We start from the raw sequence: 25,927 nt of genomic DNA, 5'->3' as shown, positions 1-25,927 counted from the left end.
ACAGCACCACGCCCCTGGTTCACCCAAAAAGCAGCTTCTAAAGTCGCTTCCTTGCCTGCACCTCTGACCACCCCACTAGGGTGACCAGATGTCCTGATTTTATAGGGACAGTCCTGATATTTGGAGTTTTGTCTTAGATAGGGGCCTTTTACCCCCTATCTCCTGTCCCGATTTTTCACACTTGCTATCTGGTCACCCTACACCCCACCCCTCCCTCACCTCCAGTGACTTCCCACGTCAAGTCCAAACTTTTCATCTTCACCTTCACACCTCTTATCCCATGACTCACCCCACTCTGTCTATGATGCCCGACTTGTCTGTGCTTTTGTCAGTGATGGACATGAATGTCTCCTCTGCGCTCCTCTGCCCATACCAATATCTCCATGCTGCCAGTTAACGCATGGAAACCCCTCTTTAAATAGGTCTGCAAGGCCAGGCCTTCAAATCCCTCCATCAGAACCCTTCTACTGTGACGCTTCAAGGAAACCAGTCAATAAATCAGGGGCAGATGGGAATAGTTCACACCTACTTTATCCATTTGTTATAATAGTAATTAATACAATTGTCAGTGTATATAAACCCATATCCCTCTGGCCCACCCTTCATGTGCCACTTGTCTTCGCGGACTGTAAGCTCTGTGGGGCAAGGACTGTGTCTACACAGCACCTAGCAAAATAGGACCCTGATCCTGATTTCATAGAATCATAGAATATCAGGGTTGGAAGGGACCTCAGGAAGTCATCTAGTCCAACCCCCTGCTCAAAGCAGGACCAATCCCCAACTAAATCATCCCAGCCAGGGCTTAAAATGCTATGGCCTCCCTGTCAGGGAATCGAACCCCAGTCTCCCACGTGACAGCTAGGGACACTTACCACTATACTAACAAGGATGTACCTATTGTAATATACATATGGAATATATAAGTGATGCAAACACAATTAGTAATTATTATGCTTAATAAATAGTTATGAATAATAAATTAAGCAATGGCATCCCATTTACCAGGCCTCAGACCAGACAGATCTGGTCTTTGCTGATGTCTTGTAGTATTGCATAAGTGAAAACACTGACCCTGCCTCACCCGGCCAACAAGCTATTTCCATTTAAGCCACTAGTGCTATAAAAGGAAATTGATTTTCAGTGCAGATCCATGCAATCTGTGGTTCCTGTTGCCCTAATAAGTACAATGCGACAGCTGATTGAATAAATGTCTGGTGACCTTCAGGTTTACACCGGAATTGCATTAAGGCCAAATGAGTGTGTGCAGATCCGCTGGCCATGTCAGCTGCTTGGCACGTGAACAACCCAGATTGAACATTCGCTAATGAAACCTACCTCTTATTAGAGATGATAGGGACCCTCCACCCCTTGATCTGGTTTAGTTCTGTGTCAGAAATCTCTATCTGCAGTGGGAGGCGAGGAACCCAGACTGTCATTTCCAGTGGGGCAGTCAGATGCTGGTAAGTAAAATTAACGATGACATTCACTTTGCCTTTCATTTCCTTCCCGTTGACAAAGACGTAGTCACATCTGTCAGAAACCTGTAAAAAGGGAAAGGAGGAAAAAATTAATGAGTCTCTGTACAAAATTATAAAGCTCACCCCGTGCTGAGTGAGTGGGAGGGAGGGAGAGATAAGATTCGGGTTTGAACTAGTTCCAAACTCTGAGGACAACTAGCAACAACAAGAAAGGTGCCTGGTTTGCCATTAGCAGACTGCATAATTTAGGAATACTTGCGAGCAAACAGGCTTTTCCTGCTATAAATATTTCCAATGGGAGCTATCATAAAAGAACAGCTCCATTCAGTTCTCAGCCCCCCCATTAGGACCTCTGGCTCTGGTTCTGAACTTGTTCTGGCTCTGATGGAAGTCCACTGAGTCATGGTCTCAGCCCCCCAGTAAGTCAGACAGATGGTATTAAGTTCCCTCTCCTCCTGTTTGGTGTGATTCTAAGGAAATGTGATGTAAACATGAGGAAAATCAGATGGGTAGGTGCCTGCACAGGATATTCAATAGGAGGCATATTTCCCTGATCAATTCTGAAATGATGTCCTGGAGTGGTGGTGGTGGTTGCTGTATTGCAGGAAGTAGCATTAAAGATTCCCTCTGAATCAGTACTGGACCAACACCGACACATGGCATTAGGGGTGCTGTGCTTCTGTGGGTGCCACCTTTCAGAAAAGACACAAAGCTGAGGTCGTCACCATGTTTGTGAGAGCATTCTGTGCATTTCTGTGGAGTGGTGTGAACAGCTTCTGGACATTCTATGCTTCCTCTGTGGCTTCCCTCCTCCTGTCCTGGTCCTCTCCCCACTATCTCTGCTACTTCTTAAACACCCCCAGCTCCTCTGGTCCCGTCACCCTTCCCTCTTCTTGCACCGCATTTCTCCCTTCTTCTATTGCTTCCCAGCCTTCCATAGTTTAGATGAACTCTGGGCTCTGTTCAAGTGATGCTAACCTACCGTTGTTTTCCCTAGTGTCCTGCATCATACAGAATCCAAGTGACTTGTAGGTTATTCTAGGATGGTCCAACCCTGCTATCTTGGACTTCAGTGGGAGTTTTGCATGAGTAAGGACTACAGGACCTAGTCCCTAATGAGGGACAGTAGAGAAATGGAGCAGGACGCTCACAATCCAAACAAACCCAACATGCTGGGGATGGTGGAGCTGTCATTATAAGAAGGCTATGTTTGGAGGCCTTGAAACATTTTTTCCCCAGTTTCATAAGGGATAAGAATACATTTTGAGGACAGTACCACAGAATAAAACAAGCATATGCAAAGCAAACAGAAAATGGTATTTTGTTGTTCAACTGAGACAGAGGGAGTTTTCTAATCCATCCATATCTGGAGGCATGTATTCATCGTGTCAATAGGGCTCCATTTATCATTGTGAGGTCTTAAATCTCTCTTGATACAAAAAGCACTCAAATCGGATTGAAAAAAGTTTTACTGAAACAAGTCCAGACAGGTTTATTATAATTTACTGCACGGGCGGTTCCTTGAAAGACTACACATGCTGAGGATTATTTGATATTAGCATTTCCCCTCAACCTCTCCCTAATAAAAAGCACTTGATTTTTGCATTTTAAAAAGCTGAATAAAATAGTGCCTTCATTAATGTACAGCATGAAAGGTAGGAGGAGGTGTGTGTGTGTGTGTTGTATGATAAAAGTTATTAGTTTCATCAAGAGGTGGGGGAGAACCAGACTTCATTCTGAACCACTTTGGAACTCTGGCAGTTCAAATGAAATGGAACTCCTGTCTAAACCACCCCTGGTCTGGTAAACCCAAACCTGAAGCCCAATGTCCTCATACTTGACACTTGTGGCAAAGACAGAATTGGGCAATGACTCTCTCTTCAATTTCTGTTCCCTCCTTCCCACCAGCACAGCCAGTTCAGTAACCGACTGGATCCTCTATTTGTATCATTTGCTCAACCATCTGCAGAAGATGCCTTTACTTCTTCAAACATGACCCAGAATTCCTTGGCTGCAGCGGTGTGCCGAAAGAGGTGTGGTAGGTGATAGTACGAAGGATTCTGGGAGGCCAAGGCCTTGCTGCAGCCAACAGCAGAAACAGAAACTCCTGTCCCTTTGGAGAATGAACCAGATGGGTAGAAACTCTAACTGGAGAACAAGAGTGTGGGAGGTTTCAGAGTAGCAGCCGTGTTAGTCTGTATCCGCAAAAAGAACAGGAGCACTTGTGGCATCTTAGAGACTAACAAATTTATTTGAGCATAAGCTTTCGTGGGCTACAGCCCACTTCATCGGATGCATAGAATGGAACATATAGCAAGGAGATATATATACATACCGAGAACATGAAAAGGTGGGGGTTGTCCTACCCACTCTATGGGTACATCTACACTACAGGGGGGAGTCGATTTAAGATACGCAAATTCAGCTACGTGAATAGCGTAGCTGAATTCGACGTATCGCAGCCGACTTACCCCGTTGTGAGGACGGCGGCAAAATCGACTTCTGCGGCTTTTTGTCGGCGGCGCTTACTCCCACCTCTGCTGGTGGAGTTAGAGCGCCGATTCGGGGATCGATTGTCGCGTCCCGACGGGACGCAATAAATCGATCCCCGAGAGGTCGATTTCTACCCGCCGATTCAGGCGGGTAGTATAGACCTAGCCTAAGAGGCTAATTAATTAAGATGAGCTATACTCAGCAGGAGAAAAAAACCTATTGAAGTGATAATCAAGATAGCCCGTTTCAGACACTTTGACAACAAGGTGTGAGGATACTTAACATGGGGAAATAGATTCAATGTGTGTAATGGCTCAGCCATTCCCAGTCTCTGTTCAAAGAGTGTGGGACTGGCCAGCTGATCAGTGTCCAAGGCAGTCACTGTGCTCTTGCAAAAATAATACCCTAGGCAACCACCTACTTAGCTTATCTCTTGGGCTGCCCTGACTTGCCATGTGGATTGATATCGAAAGGTTCTACGTTAGCGAAACTAGGATCTACCAAGAAAGAGATGGTCATGTGTGTCTACAGCTGATCTCAGCAGAAGACATATCGTCCGTCTGAAAGCTCAGGGTGGGAGCATAAACCAAGCCTACCTCAATACTGTGAGTCTGACAAAGGTCGGACACAATGTCCTTTCCAAGCCATTTCTGACAACACTTTATTCATAATAACCTGTAGCCCTGGCTATCAATACTGCTGAGAGTTACTAAATCTCACTCAAGCGCTTTGGCAGCTATTGCAGGAGTCTAGGTGAGCCGACAAGACCTGTTCATTACAGCTAGTTAAAATATATGAGTAAATGTACATGTCAAATAATTTATTAACTACCACTTTACAGTGCTGATGATCTGAAGGAATGATCTATTAAAACCCTGAACTCTTTTCACAATCCATTACCAGCCAGACCTTCTTTTCCATTATGTGGATATATTTAATATTTCTGACTCCTGAATGCATAATCTTGCACTTATCTGAATTTAATGCCGTTTTCTACTTTTCTGTTTAAATGCTGAGTGACTTTAAATGTTATTTAAATATCACCAGCTTTTGTGGCACAATTTACATCCTTGGTATTTTGTTTTTCAATACAAAGGGCTTAATAGCAAAACCATTTCCACATTTTTTTGTCCCCGCCCTTTAGCTGCATGGATGGATTCTTGTGTGTGTAGGGTAGATTCCATCCCCAGGGCACTGGAAGAGAGCAGTCCTTCCACTTGGATCTGTACAAGGGGCACAGTGCTGCCCTACAGGTATTGTGCTCACATGAATTGCATCATTCTTCCCCAGGAGCACCGCCAGCTTTTTTGCCGCCCTAGGCGGCGGAAGGTCCCGCCCCCGAAATGCCGCCCCCGACAGAGGCAGCAGAAGGTCCCGCCCCCGAAATACTGCTGCGACCGGGGCGGCTGAAGATCCGGCCGCTGCGGTCGCTGCCCCCCCAATTTTTTCACCTAATGGGTTGCGCCGGCCCTGTTTTTCCCACCTGTATTCTCCAATGTCCTGTCTGCCAGACAGGAGGGCACAGGACCCTCAGGCAGTGACTGGTACTCCTGCTCCATCTCTCACTTCACGTTACCTTGCATCTGCAGGAGAGGATCTTCCATTCCCCACTAGCACTGCGCGTTCCTCCTAATCCTTCTGTGTGTTTTAAGTGATGCTCTGACACTGAAAATCTCTGGTGTGCTAATGAGCTTCAGCTGCTACTTGCTGGTTCGCTCTTTTCCTTGGCAGGCCCGCGAGGAGAAAAATTAGACAAAGCCTCAAAGCTCTTGTTTACACCTGAGTCATTGCAGATCAAAGTTCAAGCCGAGGTGGCTCCGAGGAAAATAATCAGCCAGGGAGCTGAATGCCTCAGCTACTTAGCTTGCCTCTGCACACTGAAGCCCGGATACCGACTGCAATGAATGGCCTGTAAATGGGGATTTTCCTTTCTCAAATTTGAGGCCAGTGTATTAGCTTACAACTCCAGTGCCTCACTTACAATTAGCTATACTAAGCAATCACGCAGCCTTAACTAGTTAACTCCATGCCTTGGGGAGGTAATTAATCAAGTATCTTCGTTTCCCAGAGGGGGAAGCTGAGGCAGACAGGCTAAGTCTCCCGCAAGGACAGAGCTGGGACTAGACCCCCAAGCGGCTCCTGGGTATAAGTAACTTCTGACGCTGATCTGAGCGTGACAGCCGGGGTGAGGTTCTTTGCTGGACTTCTAGGAGCTGCACCTTAGAACTTGCAGCCCAGGAGGCCTAAGTTACAGCAGCCTCCCTGAGTTGTCCTGTGTGTGGCAGCATTGCCCAGAATCTCGGTCGCCTCAGCATGCCTCTCCCACCCCCAGCTCTGCCCCTGCCATGCCCCAGCACTGAGGAGCTTGAGGAGGTCCCTGGGAGCAGCCTTACAGTGTCTGCACCAGGGGAATCCTCCGCAGCAGGATATAGGGCTTTGAGGGCATCTTTATGCCACTCTGGCCCTTTTATGCGACATAAAGGAACCGAAGTGGGGGTGAGAATCTCTCCCTTTTAATGGAGTTATTCCTGATTTACACAGGGTGAGAGGAGAATCAGGCTGCCAGATTTTAAATTCATTAATGGTCATGCAATGGAGAGAGAAAATAAAGCTGGCAGGAAAACAGACTTCAATTCTGGCTTCCCCAGGGTTATCATAAACAGGGAGCAAACCAAAATCCCAATACTACTGCAAGAATGATTAAAGAAATGCCTTGATCTTGTGCTGTTAAGATTATAATGTATAAAAACAAACAGATGCAGGCGGGCAGGGAGAGATTGAGCGGTTCGGTTACCCAATCTCTCCCGTTTACTGCTCTGTAAATGAAGAGAGCAATAATTATTTGATCATTCAATTCCCAGCCAGTCCTTTGGATGAATAAACACAATGGTTCGGTTGCAGTTTGTTCACAATGCCAACAGAGCAGCACCAAGACATGGTATAACATATACTTCATTTTCATAAATCAGGCCAGGGCATTCAGAAACAGGTCATCATTAAAAAAAGGCAGATTATTTTTGCCTTGTTTTACTTCAGACATGTCCAAACCATTCATCTTAAAGCAGAAAGAGAAAATTCAGCAGAAGAGAGAAAAAGGATATAGGTTTTCCAAAAACCAGGCAGTTTCTCTGTCAGACTGTTTCCTTCTTGCAAATAGCTGGTTTGATGGGTCTCAGTTGAGCACCCTCAGGTAGCAAGTGTAAAAAATCGGGACAGGGGGTGTTCTTCACCCTTCACCATCTGAGACAGAAATAGGGAAGCTCCAAGTTTATTAAGCTCATGAGTGCAGTGAATGAGGTGTGTGTGTGTGTGTGTGTGTGTGTGTGTGTGAGAGAGTGTGTGTGTGTAAGCAAACTTCTCCCTGTAGGAGTGCTGTGGGGGATCAGCCCAGAATAAGTTTATTTACCTCAGACAATTTCCAGAGAACTAGTAAGCACATTTTAAAAGGTAGATGCCTCATAAATATCTCTATATTAAATAAGAATCTGTCTACGACATGTGAAATACAAAAGCCCCTTTTCATCAATCAAGAAGGGTAGGACTGGAACCCTGTACATGTAGGTGTGCACAAATTCACCCTGAAATCAATCTCATGTTTTCCACACAGACCTGATGATTTATTTCCCTTCGGTCTAGCTTCTGATGTTTGATCTCTCAGGGCTGGCGATGCTCTGTCCCCCTAGAAATGAAACAAGCCGGGAGGGGACGGTGGAGGTGGATTCCCTTTTCTTTTGCTGCTTATGTGTTGTTGTCATAGCCCTCTCTGGGCTCTGGCCACTGCTAATGCCAGGACATAATAATGCCATTAAATCATTACAGTGCTGCTCTCTCGCTAGAGCTTTTTGGACCATCGTATCACAATAGGTTTCCAGACAAATGTGCTGAGCTGTCCTCCATTTAATTTACAGAGGATACAGTTAGCTCCCATAAGACCCTCCAGATAATCTCTCAACATGGGGAAGCTTTTATCTCCCGAGGGGACAGTCTCTTAAATGGCATTTGTAACAGTGAACTTGGAAGTACAGAGAAGTGCCTGGGGTTTGGTCTGGCTCCTGCAACTCCCCTCTTTCTCTTATGCTGGCGAACAGCTAGAAAAGCTTCCCCTGAGCCACATACATCTAATCTCAGTCAACCACAGCAGCAGAGGTTAGAGGCTGCTTGTCACCAGCACAATACAGGGCGATAACAGTGGAATTATAAAGTAGGTATGTGGCCATGTCATGAATGCACTAAACAAAAGATTTAAGGCAAATTGGGTGTGGTGTGGGGATCAATCATCCTACAAAATTTGTAGGGTGAGATTTTCAAATTGGCCTAACTCTAAACTCTGACGTTAATGGCAGAACTTACATCGACTTCAGTGGGAATAGAAGCACGGAGTGCTTTCAAAAATCCCACCAATTAACTACTCATTCTTCTTGAGACAAATGCCAATCTCCCAGACAGAGCTGTGCATAATGTAGCCCAAGACTATGCACCCAACTCACTTGGTGTCATTGCAAACTTGAAAGCGTTGCTGCTCTAGCAAACTGAGGAGTTTTTCCCTGGAAAGCAAATATGGACTTGAAAGGGTGGATTCTTTGCTGTGCCGAGACACCTTACTTTTCTCTGTTAAAGTGTCTGATTGTGTTGTTTAAAAAGAAACCAACTTGTCGCTCCAAAGTAGCACATGGACATTCCAAGCTCTTCAGTTTTGATTGCAAGCGAAATAGTTACAAAGCTTCCTTATTTTTTTTTTTTTCATAAGATAGAACACAGAAATGGGAATTTATTTCTTCCTCTTGTGGATACTATTGGATTTTGGAGAATTCACCCTCTTATCTGAGCAAGCGAACACAAAGCCTTTGGCATCCCTGTTCAGCAGAAGTCATCAACAGAAGCCCAGACACTCCTGCAACCAGGCAGCGATTCGCCACACACTTTTCACTCTAATTTCTTACATCTGATTCTGTGCTGATTTGCATCTGTGTCATCGTGTATCGCCGTGCAAAGGGCCCGTGAGGGAGGTGTAAAACGCTACCACTACAGTAAGAGAGGAATTCTGACTTGGTAGCATTCTACACCCACTGTCTACAGGTATAAAGGCCTCTGCGAAGTTCTGGGCTGTGAAGAATCGTGATAGTTGGCCCCACTGCCTGTCCTAACAACACCGCTCTGCTTTTCTCATACTTATTAGAAACTGTCTGGGATAAATGTTACCTTGGATGGCTAATTCACCAGCTAATCAGACCTGCCTTTGTTAGTTTACTGGGCTGAATGGATTCCTCAGGTCTGGAAAGAATAGTGCATTTTGTATTACACAATGGAAGGGTACCACATTTCTTAGCCCACAGCAACACCAGAGACGGAAGCACTTCCCCACCTCGTTAGCATCATTGAGCCCACATGTGATATTGATTACAAATCCTTACAGGAAACCGGTTTCCCCCCCCCCCCCCGCAGTAATTCTGTTGGCTCTTTTACAAAGAGGCACCTAATAAGTCTATGAAAATGAGACGCACATAGGTCAATTATGAAGACTCTGGATTAGGGCATCTTGAGGGACAGACGATTAGGAAAGCTAGTCTTCACTGTTCCCAACTGACAGCTTATATTTCAGGAATGCACCATGCGCTGGGCTTCTAATCTTAATGCATGGCAATGTAGGGCAGTAATCTTCCCCGTGCAAGCACCGCTCTCCTTATATTGTACATTTCAAATACATAACTGCCACCTTGGCAGGCTTACCAGATATTTGCTGATTTAGGATGGCGCATATTGCTTAGCCCACAAGCATAAGCAGTAGTAGTTAGCAAGATAAATTATATTAATGAGTCCTGCCGGAATCAGTGTTGTCACTTAGAAGAACAGGAGAGTTTTCCAGCCTTTCTATAATGAGGAAAAAGCGATTGACCAGGAAAATAACAAATGGAACTCATCTGAGCTTTGAAAGACTCCAGGAGGCACCTAAGCTTTGTGTCAAGGTGCAAAAGGAGGAAACCATTATCATCCCTATTCTGTAAGACATTGGCAAGTGCCGCGGGGAACGTGGCATCACCTTTAACCACAGATACTTAGCAGACAGCGGAAGAATGAGATACACGATTGTGAAGTCTGGGAACTGACCTCAGCCTGAAACTACACAAGACAGGGACAAGTCACTGACAGTAGCAGGGTGGCAAGACAGGAGGTAAAGTTGACCCAAGACCACTGTGTAGCTAGAAAATACACCCTTCCTGGTTTTGAATCCAATCAGAACCAAAACCATAGGAGATCAGAATCTAATAGTAAAAATCTATTGGTGGCAGCACATTGCCTGACCACACCAAAGGATGCTGGAATCAGGAATAATTACTGAACATCTGCTCCCTGAGTACAGCATTTCCCTGTGTAGTAGAGAAGAGAACTTTTTTATTTTAGAGGGAAAGGGGTAGGAAACAGAAGTTGCATCATTTTTAGACCAGATTCTATTACCCTCACTCACCCTTGAGTAGAGCTTTCTCCCATAAGTAGACCCATTGACTCCTGTGCTATTTGCAGAGGGAGGTGCTACTCAACATACAGTGTCTCGGTCTCCTCAACTATCAGTACCTGTGTGTCAGTGGCACTAACATCCTAAGTTGTGCTGTTCCACAGCTGGAGCAAAAAATACACAGCCTGGCTTGAAGCTCAGCTATTTAACTCCAGCCAAATCCTAAATCTGATGTTGCCTTGAAGTCTGTCAAAATGTATTTACTCTGGGGGGTGGGGGGCGGGGGAATGTGAACGTCTACACTTCGTGCAGGCTGCTTTGCCTCATCTCAAGCAATTGATCACGTCATAAGTGTCAGCAAAAAATGCAAGAGCCTTTCTGTGTTTTCTTTCCCTGAAGTAGTGCTCTGAAATAAGAAGGAAACAAAATGGGCTCATGTCAGATTGGCATTTCTGACCTAGTCAACCTTTGCTACCACGTGGCAGTCAATCAAGGGAAACCAGTTTCCATTCCAGGGGGACCAGCTGCTCAGCATGAAAGCTGATATTGAAACGAAAAGAATAGGCTCCTTCTGGTTACATGGAAAGCAGAGGAGACAGCAAATATGTGTAAATTACGAGGACCGTTAGATTAGAGGCTAATGATTTCCAACCATTGGTAGGTGCACCAGAATGGAGTAAGAAATATGTACATTCATTGATAATTGTACTCTGGGTTTTTGTATCACCTTCCATCAAAGGATCTCACAACAAGAGCTAGATGCAAATTTTCCATCAAAACTGTTTTTTGATGGAAAGTAGTATTTTTTGAAAAATAATTTTTTTGTGAAAGGCATCTGCTTTCCAGGAAAAGGTTTGATATATTTTTTTTTTTGGTCAAAAAGAATGAACGCCTCACACTGAAAATATTTAGATTTGGAAATGCTGATCCAGTACCACATGCCCCCACCCAGCCTCGCCCCCCCAAACCCTGTCCTCCGGCAGGGCTGCTGCTATAGTACACAGAGGGAGGACGGAGACGCGGCTCTGTGGAAGGGCAGGGGGTGGGGCTAGGGGTTCTGCTCCTTTCCCCGCTGTGGTTCCTGGGAGTGCCCTGCCCCGAAGTCTCCAGCACAGCAGGAGGAGGACAGAGCCGCCCCCCAGGTAACATGGGATGGATGTGGGGAGGGGATGGGCAGAGCACGGGGTGGCGGCGGGATGGTGAGGAGTCACATGGAGGGTCATGTGGGGAGGTCATGTGCCCCCTCCCCTTAGTTGGTTCTCCCCCCTTCTCCCCCACCCCCCCGTACTGGTAAGAAATGGACTTTACTTGCACCACCGATATTGTGTTCCAATCCCAGCTAACAGCATCACTGCTTTAGAAAAAGTTCAACCACCCTATGGATTTGAGCTGAGACCTATGTAGATAAAAGATGGCTCTCTGGTAGCTTTCCTAATGTGCTAATGCACCTTGAGCGCATTTTAGGGAATATTGATTAGGAAAACACTGCTTCCAATTAATTCCTAAGGAAATCTTATTTTGTTCTGCAGCTTTGTGGCAAACATTAATACGTTATCCCCAGCAAAATATACCTGAGTGAAATATGCAGTAGCACATATTAAAAGGACTTACAATTCTGGGCAAACATCCAGTTCTCGCCGCATGCTGCCTCCCCTGTGAATGTTATGGATCAGCCACAATGTATGAAGTCTATAGGTGTAACTAACTGAAAGCCCCCTGGTTAAAAATCTCTCCTGGGGAATCACCTCCTTATTTTTAACCTAGATCAAGAATATTTCATTTCTGCAGATTTTTTCCCTTCAATTTTATTTTTTGCATGCATTTTTACTACTGACATGACCCAAAATTCACCCCTATGTAGAGGGTTAGCAAAGGCTTATGCATCTTCAGGGACTTAAGTTATGCATAATGTGTGTACTGGCCCACTGCACACAAGTGAATTTTGCCAAAGGAGATGATCCTTAGTTAGACAGGATGGGACATACGGGCACGCAGGAGTGCACACTCCCCTCATGGATAGTTTAGTAGTTGTTTATGAGCTACCTGCAGCCTCTAAAAAGAGCTTCCTTCACGTCGCCTGAAGCTAAACAATTGTCTCTCACAATAGACAGTAACCAGCTGTGGTACAGTTCTGATGTTCAGTGGTCCCCACCTCTCGGTACTGCAGCTATAGCGTTGTGGAGGAAGTTCTAATCTGTGAAGGATTTTGAAACTTGGCTTCATTCCAAAACAAAGTGAAAATGAAAAATTTCAAAATTCTGCCTAACGGAGAATTTTGAAAGAAAAAATTGCTTTAAGTCAATCAAAGTGTTCTCTTTTGACAAAGTCATTTGGTTTCAGTTTTGTCTTTTTTACAAATTCTGTGTTATTAAAAGTATAATACCACCCAGAATAAAACATTGAAATGAAGCATTGTTTAAAAATGAAAAATCAAAATGTTCTGTTCCAAAAATGTAGGAACCAGATGTTCTGACATTTTCAGAACAAAATGTTCCACACTGTTGTTACTCTCCTCCCCACCACCTTACCCCAGTTTTCTTCTGAAACAAAACTGCAGTGAAATCAACCTGATTTTGTGACGCTATTTGATTTGGGACAGAACTGCATATTCTGATATAATATGGTTCTATTGAAGTTTCTCTGACCAATTCCAGCTTGAACCGAAGTAACAAGTCACAACAATCCACCACAGTGAAACTCTGTTTAACTACAGTCCAGCAATACATATCACGATAAGTCACATTCTAAACTCGGTTACATTTATGAAAATCTGGGGTTTTGCCACTGAAGGCCATAAAGCTGCTCTCACTTGCAGGGAAGGAGCATGAGCCTGAACCTGTGGCTAAGGCACTAAATGATTACGCAGAAAACCTGGGTTCAATTTCCAGCTCTGCCTCAGACTTCCTAGATGACCTGGGGCAAGTCACCTAATCTCAGGGTGACCAGATGTCCCGTTTTTAAAGGGACAGTCCCGTTTTTGGGGACTTTTTCTTATATGGGCACCTATTACCTCCCACTCCCTGTCCATTTTTTTCACAGTTGCTATCTGGTCACCCTACCTAATCTCTCTGTATTGCGTTTGTCAAATAATATTCCCTTCATCCACATGGAATGCTGTGAAGATTGTTTTATAAATAATGAGGGGGTGATAGGGACTTGATAGATCAATTACCTCAGATTTAATTGTTATCAGAATACAATTCTCCATCTTTTCAGTCTACAGCAGGGAACAGGAGACACAACCAGACTGAAGGCCTGACGTGGTCTTATCTGAAGACGAATAGGATGAAACTCTATTCCTGACATTCAGGAAACAGCAAAGAGAAATCAAATGGCTTCATTCATTCTGACTGCTGTCCACCCTACCCACAACCACCACTCCTGATTTGCTGCTGGCTACCTTGCTGTTCCTGCATTCCAGCTGGAAAGGAAAGGGTGCAACTTCCTGTCCGCCCGAGGCTCTTGTTATGAAATGAGCCAGATGATACGGGTTTGTACTAGTACAACATGGCCAAAACAATGAGCTCATTTTGGAATCCACTTCTCCGAACCAGCAAGCCACTGAAACGTAGGCGCTATGACATAGAAGTGCCAAGAAAAGTCAACCTCAGTCTTACGCGTAATCAGAACTGCCATCTTGTCCCCTAGTATTTAAGACTGCAGAAGTCACAATAATTTGTAATGTGTAAATCCTGATTGTCTTTATGATAATTATGCTCCATACCCTTTTCAGATTCCGCTTTGAAAACCACAAGCACTCTCTGGGCTATGATTTGGTAATCTGGGGTTGGCATGGGGGGGAACAACATCGTTTCCTTCAATACTGATAGTTTTTAATCCTGAAATGAGTGATATTTTCCCCCCATGTGAAGATTAAGAGGAGGAATAATGTACAGTGAGAGGAAGTGCTTTTGATTTTTGGATCTTGAAAAGAGGGAAACAGAGGTGGCCTCTTTGTCTCCAGATAATAAATGCTTTCGCTTCCAAGTGAAATAGAACTGGTGAAAAATGCAATGGCTTAGACTGACTAAACACAAACAGGGAAAACTGTGGCCAGACATACAGACTAACCCCCGCTGTAATGGGGAGATTCAGGCCTTCTTTAGTTTCCTAATACAGGCTCCATTGTCTAACAAAAGTTGTGTTGGGGAGTGGAAGGACTCACCCTGCCTTGTGTAACCTGTGTTAAGGCCGACCATATTGCATAAGAAACATGGGGGTATGCAGGGGCTGGGAGCAACTGGATGGAGTCTGGCTGGCCACATATGGAAGTGGGGACATGCACCCATAAAGGGGTGTTGCAAATTACTTCTACAGCATCCCAGTGTATCTGGAGAGGCTCAGGAGGCATTATAACTCTCTGAAGCACTAGGCTACTAAGCACATCAATGCGCTTCCCCTTACTATGGGCCATGTGCTAAAAGCACCGCCTAGCTCAGAAGCAATAACTGGTTTCAGGTCTTGCCCAGGATCATATGCGTGGATCACACTGAGCCAAAGTATTTGAAGACTAGTAACATGACCGCAGTTACAATGGTTTTGTGTATAATCATAATAAAACAGGTGCCACACACAGGATATTTCAGACTTCCCTTGTCTTAGGCAGATTAGTGCACATTTAAAATTTCATGCTGACCCATCCTATTCCATGAGCACTCCATTAGGTGATTTGGTTGATGTCCATAAAAACATTTTCGCTCTATTCATGTAATTCACGAATGATCTAAAAAGATTTTTACCATACTATTTGCTCGTTTTATCGTACTTTGTACTGTACTGCACTGCCACACTTTTCTGGGGGTCATAGTGATCATACATTGCACGTGAGCCAACAATGTGGTGCAGTTTTAAAAAAAAGGCAAATATGATTCTGGGGTATATTAACAGGAGTGTTGTATGTAAGACACGGGAGGGGACTGTCCCACTCTTCTCTACACTGGTGAGGCCTCAGCTGGAGTACAGTGTCCAGTTCTGGGCACCACACTTCAAGAAAGATGTGGACAAACTGGAAAGAATCCAGAGAAGAGCAACAAAAACGATGAAAAGTTGAGAAAACCTGACCTGTGGGGAAAGGTTTAAAAAAAACCCTGGGCATGTTCAGACCAGGAAAGCAGACTGAGAAGGGGACCAGATCGCCTTTAAATATGTTAAGGGCTGTTGTAAAGACGAATTGATGAATTGTTCTCCATGCCCACTGAAGGGAGGATAAGAAGAATTGGCTTGATTTTCAGCAAGGGAGATTTAGATTCGATATTAGGAAGAAGTTTCTAACTACAAGGATAGTTACACTCTGGATTAGGCTTCCAAGGTTGTGGAATCCCAATTATTGGAGGTTTTTGAGAACTGGGTGGACAAACACCTGCTAGGGATGGTCTAGGGTTACTTGGTTCCTTCCTTAGCACAGGGGGCTGGACTAGATGACCTCTCAAGGCCCCTGTATTTCTATTATTCTATATAAGGTAGCAAATCTGTATTAGGCTGGATTTACTGGGCATGTGATTTATGCCCTACTAGAGTTACTTTCCCATAGCTGCACAGAGTACAGTGTGTGTTATTCTCACTTGCCTGTAGAACGATAAAAACAAAGCTAGAAGATCAATACCAAAAGAAATCATATGTTCACTGAGGTTTGCTCATCCCATAAAAAGCAAAAACTCTTTGTAAGGAAAAATTCCCTTTTCCTGCTCATGAAATTTTTCATCTGTAGCTCCAATAGGGAGAGTGGAGCTCAGGCGAGATCCCATTCTCATTAACACTCTACAGCAGGCCTTGCTGGGCTTAGGGGAGACATGGCTGGGAGTGGTCTGGAGAAGACCAATCTGTTTGTCCCAGTGGAGTGTCTGAAGGAAACGATTCAGTGCCATGGCTGTCCGTCAATACTCAGAGACCAGTATTCATAAAGAGCCAACTCTTGCCCTTCCTCTGCAGGTGGGGAAACTCCTCTGATTGCACAACTGGTGCAGTTCCACTGTGGAAGGGTGGTGGTGGCAGGATGTGCAAGGGGTCACGCACGGAGGTGCATTTTCTCCCTGTGTGGCACCAGGCTACTGGTGGCTCGGAGTAGGTCTGAGGGTGCATAGGCGCTGACTCCATGGGTGCTCTGGGGCTGAAGCACCCACAGAAAAAAAAACGGTGGGTGCTGAGCACCCACCAGCAGCCCCCTTACCGGAACCTCCCCTTCCCGCCAGTGCCTCCTGTGGGCCCCACAGATCAGCGCCTCCCCCACAGCTGTTTTGTGGTGTCAGGAGGCACTGGGGGGGGGAAGGGGAGGAGCGAGGGTGCAGCATGCTCGGGGGAGGGGGTAGAACTGGGAAGGGAAGGGGCAGGGTGGGGGTGGGAAGAAGCAGGGCGGGGGTGGGACCTTGGGGGAAGGGATGGAGTGGGGGTGGGGCTTGGGCAGAGTCGAGGGGGAGCAGATTAGAAACTCGGCGCCTATCTGAGGGTGAGACCACAGCTCTTCTGCTCCTGGAAAAGAAAGGAAGCCACAAGGGCACTCTAGCCATTGCATTACAACAATCTCTGGGTAACAGCTTAGCAGCTGCTTCTGCGGCCTTTGGGGAAAATTCCTCTTCCCCTGAACTGTTGTATTAATTTCAATGGAATAAATGGGTTAACATGACCCTGGAACTGTCCACCATTAAACAGTTTTAAACAAAGTTTGGGGTTTAGCACACAGAGACCTCAGCGTGCTTAGTACCATGGCAAACACCATGACCAGCCCTGTGGAACCTTTACTTAAAGATACAGAAAAAGAAGGAAAAATGGTCAAGCCTTTGAAATGCAAAGTGTTAAGTAAGGCTTTCATTTTAACAACATCCTTTGTTCTCGTTCCCTTTAGCTGTAGAATGTCTTTAGAGAGACCCTTCCACCGCACTCCCGCCTTGTCTAATAGTCTCTTAGATGGTGATATAACTGCCCTTTGGGGTAAAAGAGAAGAAGTTAGCTGAGACGGGCTGGAGCTGCTGCTAAATTCTGATCCCCTTTCCTAGAAGGCAAAACAAATCAAAGAGACACAGGAAGAGAGAGAAAAGAACAGCAAAGATAGAAAAAGCAACTTTTGTCTCTGGTGCTGACTTTCCCTTGCAATCTCACTGCTGGTAAAGCACACAGTCTTATTAGCTGCTCCAAGATCTGGCAAACTTGTACCAGCACTGGGTTGTTTAGGGCATTGTTTTCGCTTGCCTTTCTGATCACAGGCTTACAGTAGTATTGCAAAATACACAGTCTTCGCTAGCTAAGCCAGACTTGTATTAGACAGAAGGAAAAGGGAGAGGGATAGGAAAAAGGTGAAATAAGGCGGGGGGAGAAAAAGGACAGGTCGACGGGGGGGGGAGGGGGAAACAAAGTTTAATATCCCAGGTGGCATTTGGGATTCAATCAGAGCTGGTGGAGTTGATGTCATCTGGGTCCCTGTCTTTGGTCCAGTCTGGTCAGCACATCTCTCAGGACTAGGACAACAAAGACCCAGCAGTGTTATGGTAGATCTTGGAGTCCTAGGAGATGGTGGGGGTAACAGCTTGTGAAGCTTGCTCTTTCCCCTTCTTTTAATCAGCACTTGTTGTTCTCGAGCTTTCTTTTCCCTCCTATTCTGCCCCTAAAATCTTTTCTTTTAAGGACCAGAAAAGGGAGCAATGGGTGACTGGTTAGACCTAATTTCCACACCAGTATTAGTCCATCAATTTCCAGTCCCAGCTTCTCTTGTTTACCAGACATGCTCTTAACACGGTCCTTGAGTTATATCAACAGGCCTTTTTGTTTGGACCAGTTCAGTCTTTCCACCTCCATTTTGCACTTTTTCCCATCAACATTCGTTGTTACGTGTTATTGTGACATTTTGTGAACTTTCACTCACTCTTTACAGTTAAACTCACAATTGGGGTAAATGTGTGGGCCCAAATATTGCTACAGCCCTGACATGCATCGGTCCAGTGCCTAGGCTGACCCTTGATCTGGGCTCAGGATTGGTCCCGAGTGAACAAATCTACGGATTTCATCTCCTTGCTCGTGCTAAGTGTAGCAAGGATTCATGCCTCAGTGTGTTCATCTTCTCCGCCTTTGTGGGATCCCACCCTCATGCTTCTCTGTGGGCCAGCAAGTGGCTGTTCCCTGGCTATGTTGGCTTCTACACTGTGCAGGTCACTCTCCCTTGACATCTGCATCAGTCCAGATGAGAACTTTTCCTCCTGACGGTGTTTCATTATTATATTACAGTCACACCGAAAGGCCCCAGTAGCGATTGGGACCCCACTGTGCCAGATGCTGTACAAACACTTAGGAGAGACAACCCCTTCCCTGAAGAGTTTACAATATATAAACATGACAGACAAAGGGAAACTGAGTCAGTGAGAGATTAAGTGACTTGCCTAAGGCTCTGCAGGGTATTTGTGATAGATATAAACCCAGACCTCCTGAGTCCTAGTCTCGCGCTTTGGTCATAAGACCATCCTTCCTCTTGTTACAGCTTGCCTATCTTTGATTAGACAGACATATCGAACCTCTGGTAACTACTCTATTACTATGTCCCAGAATTTGTTACCCTCTTGGCACTCCCAGAGCAAGTACCACAGTTTGGCACTTGGCATGCTTAGCATTGCTACCTTTATTTACTTCTGAGCTTCTGAGCTTTAACTCTCATGGTAACTTAATTTGTTGGGTGATATCTACAGTGAATCCTGCCCCTGTTAACCACAGCAATAGTGGTACACACCATCTGGTTCCTTACAGTCTTTGTGTAATACAGTATTTCCAATGGATTTCCCATGCAGGCACTGAGGTCACATATATTACAATTATGTTAACAAGCCTGTCTTTCTAAAGAACAGACTATTTTTCTTCTCATTTCCCTGAGACACGTTTCCCCATCTAGCCTTAGCAGGCTATGTTGATGGATTGTACCAGCCACAAACAATAATTCTGCTCCTTGAGCAAATTCAAATCAGCATTCTAATAGTTGTGGATAGCTCAGAATAATGCATAACGTTTAGAAAAATCGTCTAGGGATATGTTGAAGACACCTGACCATATATATGCTCACTATACCCAGCTCTGTCCTTGGGGGAATAGCTGGAGGAAGGCTCCATCTATCCATTCTCTAAACAATTTCAACACTGTATTCATTTGACTGAGGAACAAAGCAAGGGCCCCACCAGCAATGGTCCATCTAGTGCTGTATCCCAGTTCTGACACTTGGCTGTGTTGGATGCTTCTGAAGAAGGCCCAGAAGTGAACTCTCCTTAACATGAAGCCAACACACTACTTGGGCCATATTTTGAGGGCTTATATGGGACATAACTGGGTGCATGTGTAATTCACTAGTTAGTGTGTATTACAGGTCCTCCTTGGTGCCTGATCCACAGAGAGCAGGAGTCTTTTGTTGCCTTTGCTCTTTAACTCAAACTGTAGCAGCTTATGCTCCTAGTTCAGGAAGTCCATGGTTCACTCCCCAGTCTGTCAGCTAAGATGACAGCTGTCACAGACCTTGTGCAAGCCCTTTAAACAACCCCACAGAGGAAAGTTTCTTCCTGACTCCCTTGCTGGCCAGTTTATGCCCTGAAGCATGAGCACTGATAACTTTTCTACCTGATCTCTATCTAGAATAACTGGAAATGCTATTTTAAGGCTTATTTGTTTGTTTCACTTACTGCTAAAGATCAACCTTTGAATTGTGATTCATGTCTGTCTGGAACTAATTTCATTATTACCATGTTAAAAGACAACCCCAGTGAAATCCTCTTTTAAAAAGGCCTTCAGCACTGAATGCAATCAAATGCAAAACTTAATTAAAAATCCCAAACAATCAAATGAGACGAAAGAACACATGCCCATTATTGCTGCATTAAGCAGGGCTGCTGCGACACTTGCTGTTGATGTGGTCCAGCTAAAAGTAGAGGAAAAACAGTCAGGCCAACATAAAAATCTATTTCCCTTTTCAGCTTGAAAGGAAAGAGAAATGTAAATCCTCACTGATGTTTCTGGATTTCCAAACTGTTAGAAAAAGACGCCCAGCTGATGCATCGCACAGCTCCTTGAAATCATTCATCTCTCATCTCAGTCACTGCATCACGCACTGGAAGCACTGCCAATTTTTTTTTTTTGACAAGATGCTCATTTTTCCAGCTTCCAAGAAATCTCTAGACAGGGAGTGTCAGCTCTAATTATCCCATCGGAGCTGCAGTGACAGGGGGCTGCTGAGGACTCAGCAGTGACACTTCTACATCTGGAGAGGGAATATGAAGCTCTGCTGATGGACTTATTGAAAGCAGCGTGACAGGGAGGATTGTGCAGCGGTTAGGGCGTTAGCCTGGGCCTGGGGAAGATCCTCTGGAGACTTCCTGTGTCACCGTGGGCAAGTCTCTTAAGTCTCTCTAGCACCTCAAAGGGGTTTTGTCAGGCCAAATCCCTTAAAGAGTGTGAGGTGCTCAGATACAATGGAAATGGAGGTAGGTTGACCAGATGAGAGACATGAAATATTGGGACATGGGGAGGGGCGGGGGATCACCAGCAGAGAAAAAAAAAAAAAAACCCGAGAGCCGGCGGCGGAGAAAAAAAAAAAAAAAAAAAAAGAGCCGCCGGAGCATAGGAAGCCCCCACTGGCAGCTCCCCACCCCGCACCACACCAGCTCACCTCTGCCTCGTCCTGCTTCTCCCCCCTCCCAGCGCTTGCGCCACCATACAGCTGATGCGCGCAAGCCTGGAGGGAGGGGGGAGGAGGAGGAATACAGCAGCTTGAGGAAGAGGCGGGGCCAGGGTGGTGATTTGGGGAGGGATCCAATGGGGCAGGGAGGGGGCGGAGTCAGGGTGGGGCCGGGGTTGAGTTGGGGGTGGGGGTGGGGGAGCATGAGCCTCCTCCGCCTGTGCGAGTGCAAAATATCGGGACAATTCGCGGGAGTAAAACAAGTAAATATTGGGACAGTCCCGCTAAAATCGGGACATCTGGTCACCCTAAATGGAGGCCAGACAAATGCCAGCTTGCTCACCACACACGTACACTAGAGACAGGGCCGCCTAGAGAAACCAGTCTGAGCAAGTGCTGACGTTGTGAACAGAGAAGATGCAATGCTTCTGTCCAAGGATCTGATCCGAAGTCCAGTCCCTTCATTAACGGCGGTTGGCTTTGAACAGACCCTAAAGTCCCAGCACAGCAGCACTCCTGCTGTCTATGCGGAAGTCTCCTGCTCTTGTAACTTGCTTTCCAAGAATATACACAAGTTTTAACTAGGGACACCACTGAAAAACTATCTGACCTAAGCCAAGTATAAAGCCAGACCTCCAAGGAATAAATGGTACTTACAGGAGAAGGGGGACGGGAGAGACGTGAGCAAAAAGAAGCTGCAGGGAGATGAAAAGGACAAGATGAAAGGACAGGAGAGAGTCTGAAATCCCCTGTGCTCTCAGACTCCACTGCCCCATGAGCTGAGACCAACAGTCTACTCCTGAACGTAGGTCATCCCTCATCTGGTGCTTAATAGAACAGTGGCCAAATATTGCTGAAATAATCTATGTAACCTATCCATTCTTCTGAGCAACTGTGTGGTCCAAAAGGCACATGGGGCACTGACCATGTGATGAAACCATTATTCAAGTCTCCAGCATGGATAGCATCTAGCCAGTCCTGCTAAATCAGCCTTTTAGGAAGTCACAGCAACAAGGACAGGATGATTTCTGCCTGGGTAATAAAATGTTTTCAAAGGTAATCTTCCAGATTAATTCCACTCCCTGGTACGGTGTTGGCACAGGGGAAAAGGAGTTCTGCTGTGTCTGCCGGAAGCATGGATTCAATTATATCACTTAGAGGGTAGAAAAAGGAGACAATCTGTTGTGAAAATATATAATAAGGGACTCAGGCATCCCAATGTAGGGACGATGGGCTAACATCTTCCAGAGACTGGATGCTGCGAGAGAAATTCACAAAGAAGTTCTCAAAGAGACCTAGGAAGTAAGGTCAAAAATCACCTTGCAGAGGAGTGTGTAACCTAGTGTGTAAACACAGTCGCTAGCACACAAACTACCCAGGAAAGCTCAGAATCAGCAGATCTGGACAGGCTAAGGTGCTAGCCAGCACATGTTTTCCAACTCACAGTCACTGTTAAAGTAACTTCGAGACTTGCAAGGGGTTTACCAGCAAGGTGTTAAAAACAAAAGCTTGGGAATTCAGCCCTATGTGACAGCAGCAGTGGTTAGAGTTGGGAGCTACTTTCCAGGAGTACATTATCCAAAGCAATAACACTTCACAGTGGTAGCAATCGAACGGAAATCTAACTGATGACCCTGATTCTCTGCACTTAGCTAGCGCTGGAATGGTAGGCTGCACTCTTAATTAGAGGAGGTAATGGGGCTGTTTGGGGACAATTGTACGTAACTGTATCACCTTTCTTCAGAAGAAAAAAAATGGGGCCTGAATGCGAGTCCCTCTCCCCCACCCTCCGTTTCTCACCTGGGTAGTTCCACTGAAGTCAGTTCCTCTATTTGCATGAAGAAGAGATGATCACTGTGAGGAAGGGGTTCACCGTCTGGCCCCCAGACAGTAATCTGGCTATTTTCGGTGAACCCACCAAAAGATCTGCCTGCTCCTTGCTGCACACAGATGTGCTCAGCCTACTAATTTCTGACAATTGCCAGAAGGGGGTGCCCATCCGCACGCTTGTCTGTGTTCTATGCACCCTATCCACAGCCCCTTAAGAAAGGCAGTGAGAAGGATGCTGACCCCTTGGCCCCTGGGGATAATTTTTTTTTAAATCAGGAGGGAGACAAACTGCTCAAAACTCAGCAGTGACAGCGCGTACATGTGCTGCATGTGTTTGCGGGGGGAGGGTGGGACTGTAGAAAGGGACTAACCCCTGGGATTCCCAGGCACCCTGCTCTGACAAATAAAAGCACTGCCTCTGCCAGGCAGAAGTGAAAACATCAATAAAGCTCTAACATGCCTCCTGCCATCAGCACATGCTGCCGCTGCTGCTGCTAGTTCTCATGCCTCGTTATACACTGCAAACCAAGCACCTTGTTGTAGCGCCGAGCTCCATCATCTCTCTGCAGAGAGTGAGATTCCAAAGCCAGGATGTCCTAATTCATGACCAAGGGTCATTATTTTGACAAATTAGTTAGATCTCACTCATTCTACAGGGATGACTGAATTAATCAGCCTGCATCTGTCTCTCCCTCACCACCCAAAAAAGGCCTGTAAAATGATCAGCATATTTCATTGAACCACCTTTTAAAAATTTATGACAGTTTGAGCTCAGTCACTTTTAGGCATCAGATTCAGGTACCTGACACCTGACCTACACTTTTTTCTGGTACCAGCCAAGGTACGGTACCCCAAAGAAGTTTGGTAGTCTCGCTGGGTAACAAGGGAACTGAATACCTCATCATGTTTGCATTACAGATGTAAGAATCACCAACTGAGTAAATGGGTCTCCTGGTGAAGCGGAAAATATATTTTGGAGACTGACTGTAAAAACTCTTCCATATTCATAACAAAGCCAAGTCTCTATTGCTCCATTGGTCTTCTAGATAGGAACTTAAGAGACACTCTGAAACTTACAACGCTCACCTGCCCACATAATGCCCTGCAATGAACCTGCGTCTTTGGAGCATCATTACGTATGCCGTTAGAGTGCAATTAAATATGCAGTTAGCAAACAAGGCAAATGCTATTTCCTACTTATTCCTACTCACTTCTTTCCCTGGCAGATGTGACAAAATGCTAAATATATTACATTCACCTACATTAATAGGAATGGTGCTGATAACTCAAGTAGCTTCTACGAACTATTCAGACGTGTCAGACAAGCCTGTGCCTGCAAACTGATTACGTTTCACTAAATCATGAAAATACATGATTAGAACATCCTTTAAAAAATGGGTTTAAACGTATCCTACCTTTTTTGCACAGTCAACTAAGGGTCTGATCCAGTGCCCATTAAAATCAATGGAAGGATTCCCATCAGCTTCGATTGGGCTCTAAATCATTGTACTGCATCACTATTTGATCAGTAGTTCAGCTTAGTCTGATAATAATAATAATGACGATGATACTAAATATTTTACACTAAGTAGTTCCTTTCATCTGATGATGTCAAAGTACTTTGCAAATAAAGAAATCATACAACAAAACTAGTCACTTATACTGTGACCCTCACTGTGATATTTCAGTGCCTATGAACTGTGCCCATCCCTGTCAGATTTCAGTTCTTATGAACTGAACCTTGCACCACCCTTTATAATACAGGCATTAGCACCTTAATTTTACAGATGAAGTAATGGAGGAACAGAGAATTGAAGGACTTTATCCAAAATCACAGAGTGAGTCAGTGCCAGAGTTGGGAATAGAATCCTGTTCTCGTTACACCAAGACCTGTGCCCAATTCGCTGGACCATGAAGAGATGGAGTATTGTTATCTCTTTTTTAAGAACAGGCAAACCAAGGCAGAACTAAGGTCACAGCCAGGACAGAACCCAGGAGCTGCTACTTAATCCCTTGTTCTAACAGCGAGACAAGCTTGTTTTTCACAGCCCAGTGACAAAGGAACATTTAAACCATATTGTCTAGTGCATAGTGCACTGGACTGGGATTCAGAAGATCTACCTTTTAGTCCCAGCTCAGCCACTGCCCAGCTGTGTGACCTTGGGCAAGTCACTTCCCTGCTTTATGCCTCTGTGCCCCCCCTCAGCCATTGTCTCTTTAGAGTGTAAGAGGGCAGAGGATTGTCTCCTATTATGTTTTTCGTACAGCACCTGAAATACTGTAATGCAGATACCACCAATAAACGGTGCCGGCAACAAAGAATAATGGAATCATCAAGTGCCCACACTTGTTACAGCACAGAAAGAAATTACAGCACTGACTTCAGTATTCGGTCTCGGATAGCCATGGGGGGCGGGGGCGGGGGGTGGCATTAGCAAAGCAGAAACAGCTCTTCAAACATACTCAGGGTTAGTTTAAGGTTAGAAAAATACATCAGCTTTTCGTTACCATAAACTTGGGACACTACAGGCTAAACGGTGCTCTTGCTTTACAACCTGTCAGCCCCGCTGCAGCTAATGGGGTTATGTGGAGAGAGTCAGTCATGGCACCATTTGGCCTTGAAGTTAAAAGCATTTGGTTTTGCGGCTAATCTGAGTCTACAGTTCCTCTGCGCTTCTTTTCACTGTATGGAAATGACACAGGGAACACACTTGAATGGGGAAAGTTCACGCATAGGCTTCAGCAGGAGCAGGGGTATGGTGGCGGATAATTTCAAAGTGTTCTGTCAGATTTTAGCTGTGCATTGCCCAGTGACTCTAATGGGAGTCATGCAGCTCGGATCTGCTGAATGCTTTCACAGTGTTCCCATCGTGACAGACGCTAAACACATTAATTTATTGATTAACTGATTGATTGCTAAGCAGGAGATAGATCCTGCACACAACTGCATGAAAATCCTGAAGCATCAACATGGCTGGAAATGCTAGGGCAGGGGCGGGCAAACTTTTTGCCCTGAGGGCTGCATCGGGTTTTTGGAAATTG

At 45.3% G+C, this 25,927-nt stretch overlaps 1 protein-coding gene across 6 annotated transcripts in view; it reads right to left on the bottom strand.

Moving 5' to 3' along the window:
• The window catches only part of TMEM132D (transmembrane protein 132D), a 417,065-nt gene that overhangs the window by 9,789 nt on the left and 381,349 nt on the right, over window positions 1-25,927 (bottom strand). For all 6 annotated transcript variants that reach the window (XM_065568628.1, XM_065568629.1, XM_065568627.1 and 3 more), the window contains one exon: window positions 1,336-1,541. In XM_065568628.1, coding sequence (XP_065424700.1) covers window positions 1,336-1,541 — 206 coding nt within the window. The remainder of the gene's footprint in view (window positions 1-1,335; window positions 1,542-25,927) is intronic.

This window comes from Chrysemys picta, chromosome 15 (genome assembly GCF_011386835.1).
Source record: "Chrysemys picta bellii isolate R12L10 chromosome 15, ASM1138683v2, whole genome shotgun sequence".
Lineage (NCBI taxonomy): Eukaryota > Metazoa > Chordata > Testudines > Emydidae > Chrysemys > Chrysemys picta.
The sequence above is the reverse complement of the archived record's forward strand: the minus strand, read 5'-3'. Positions and strand labels throughout refer to the sequence as shown.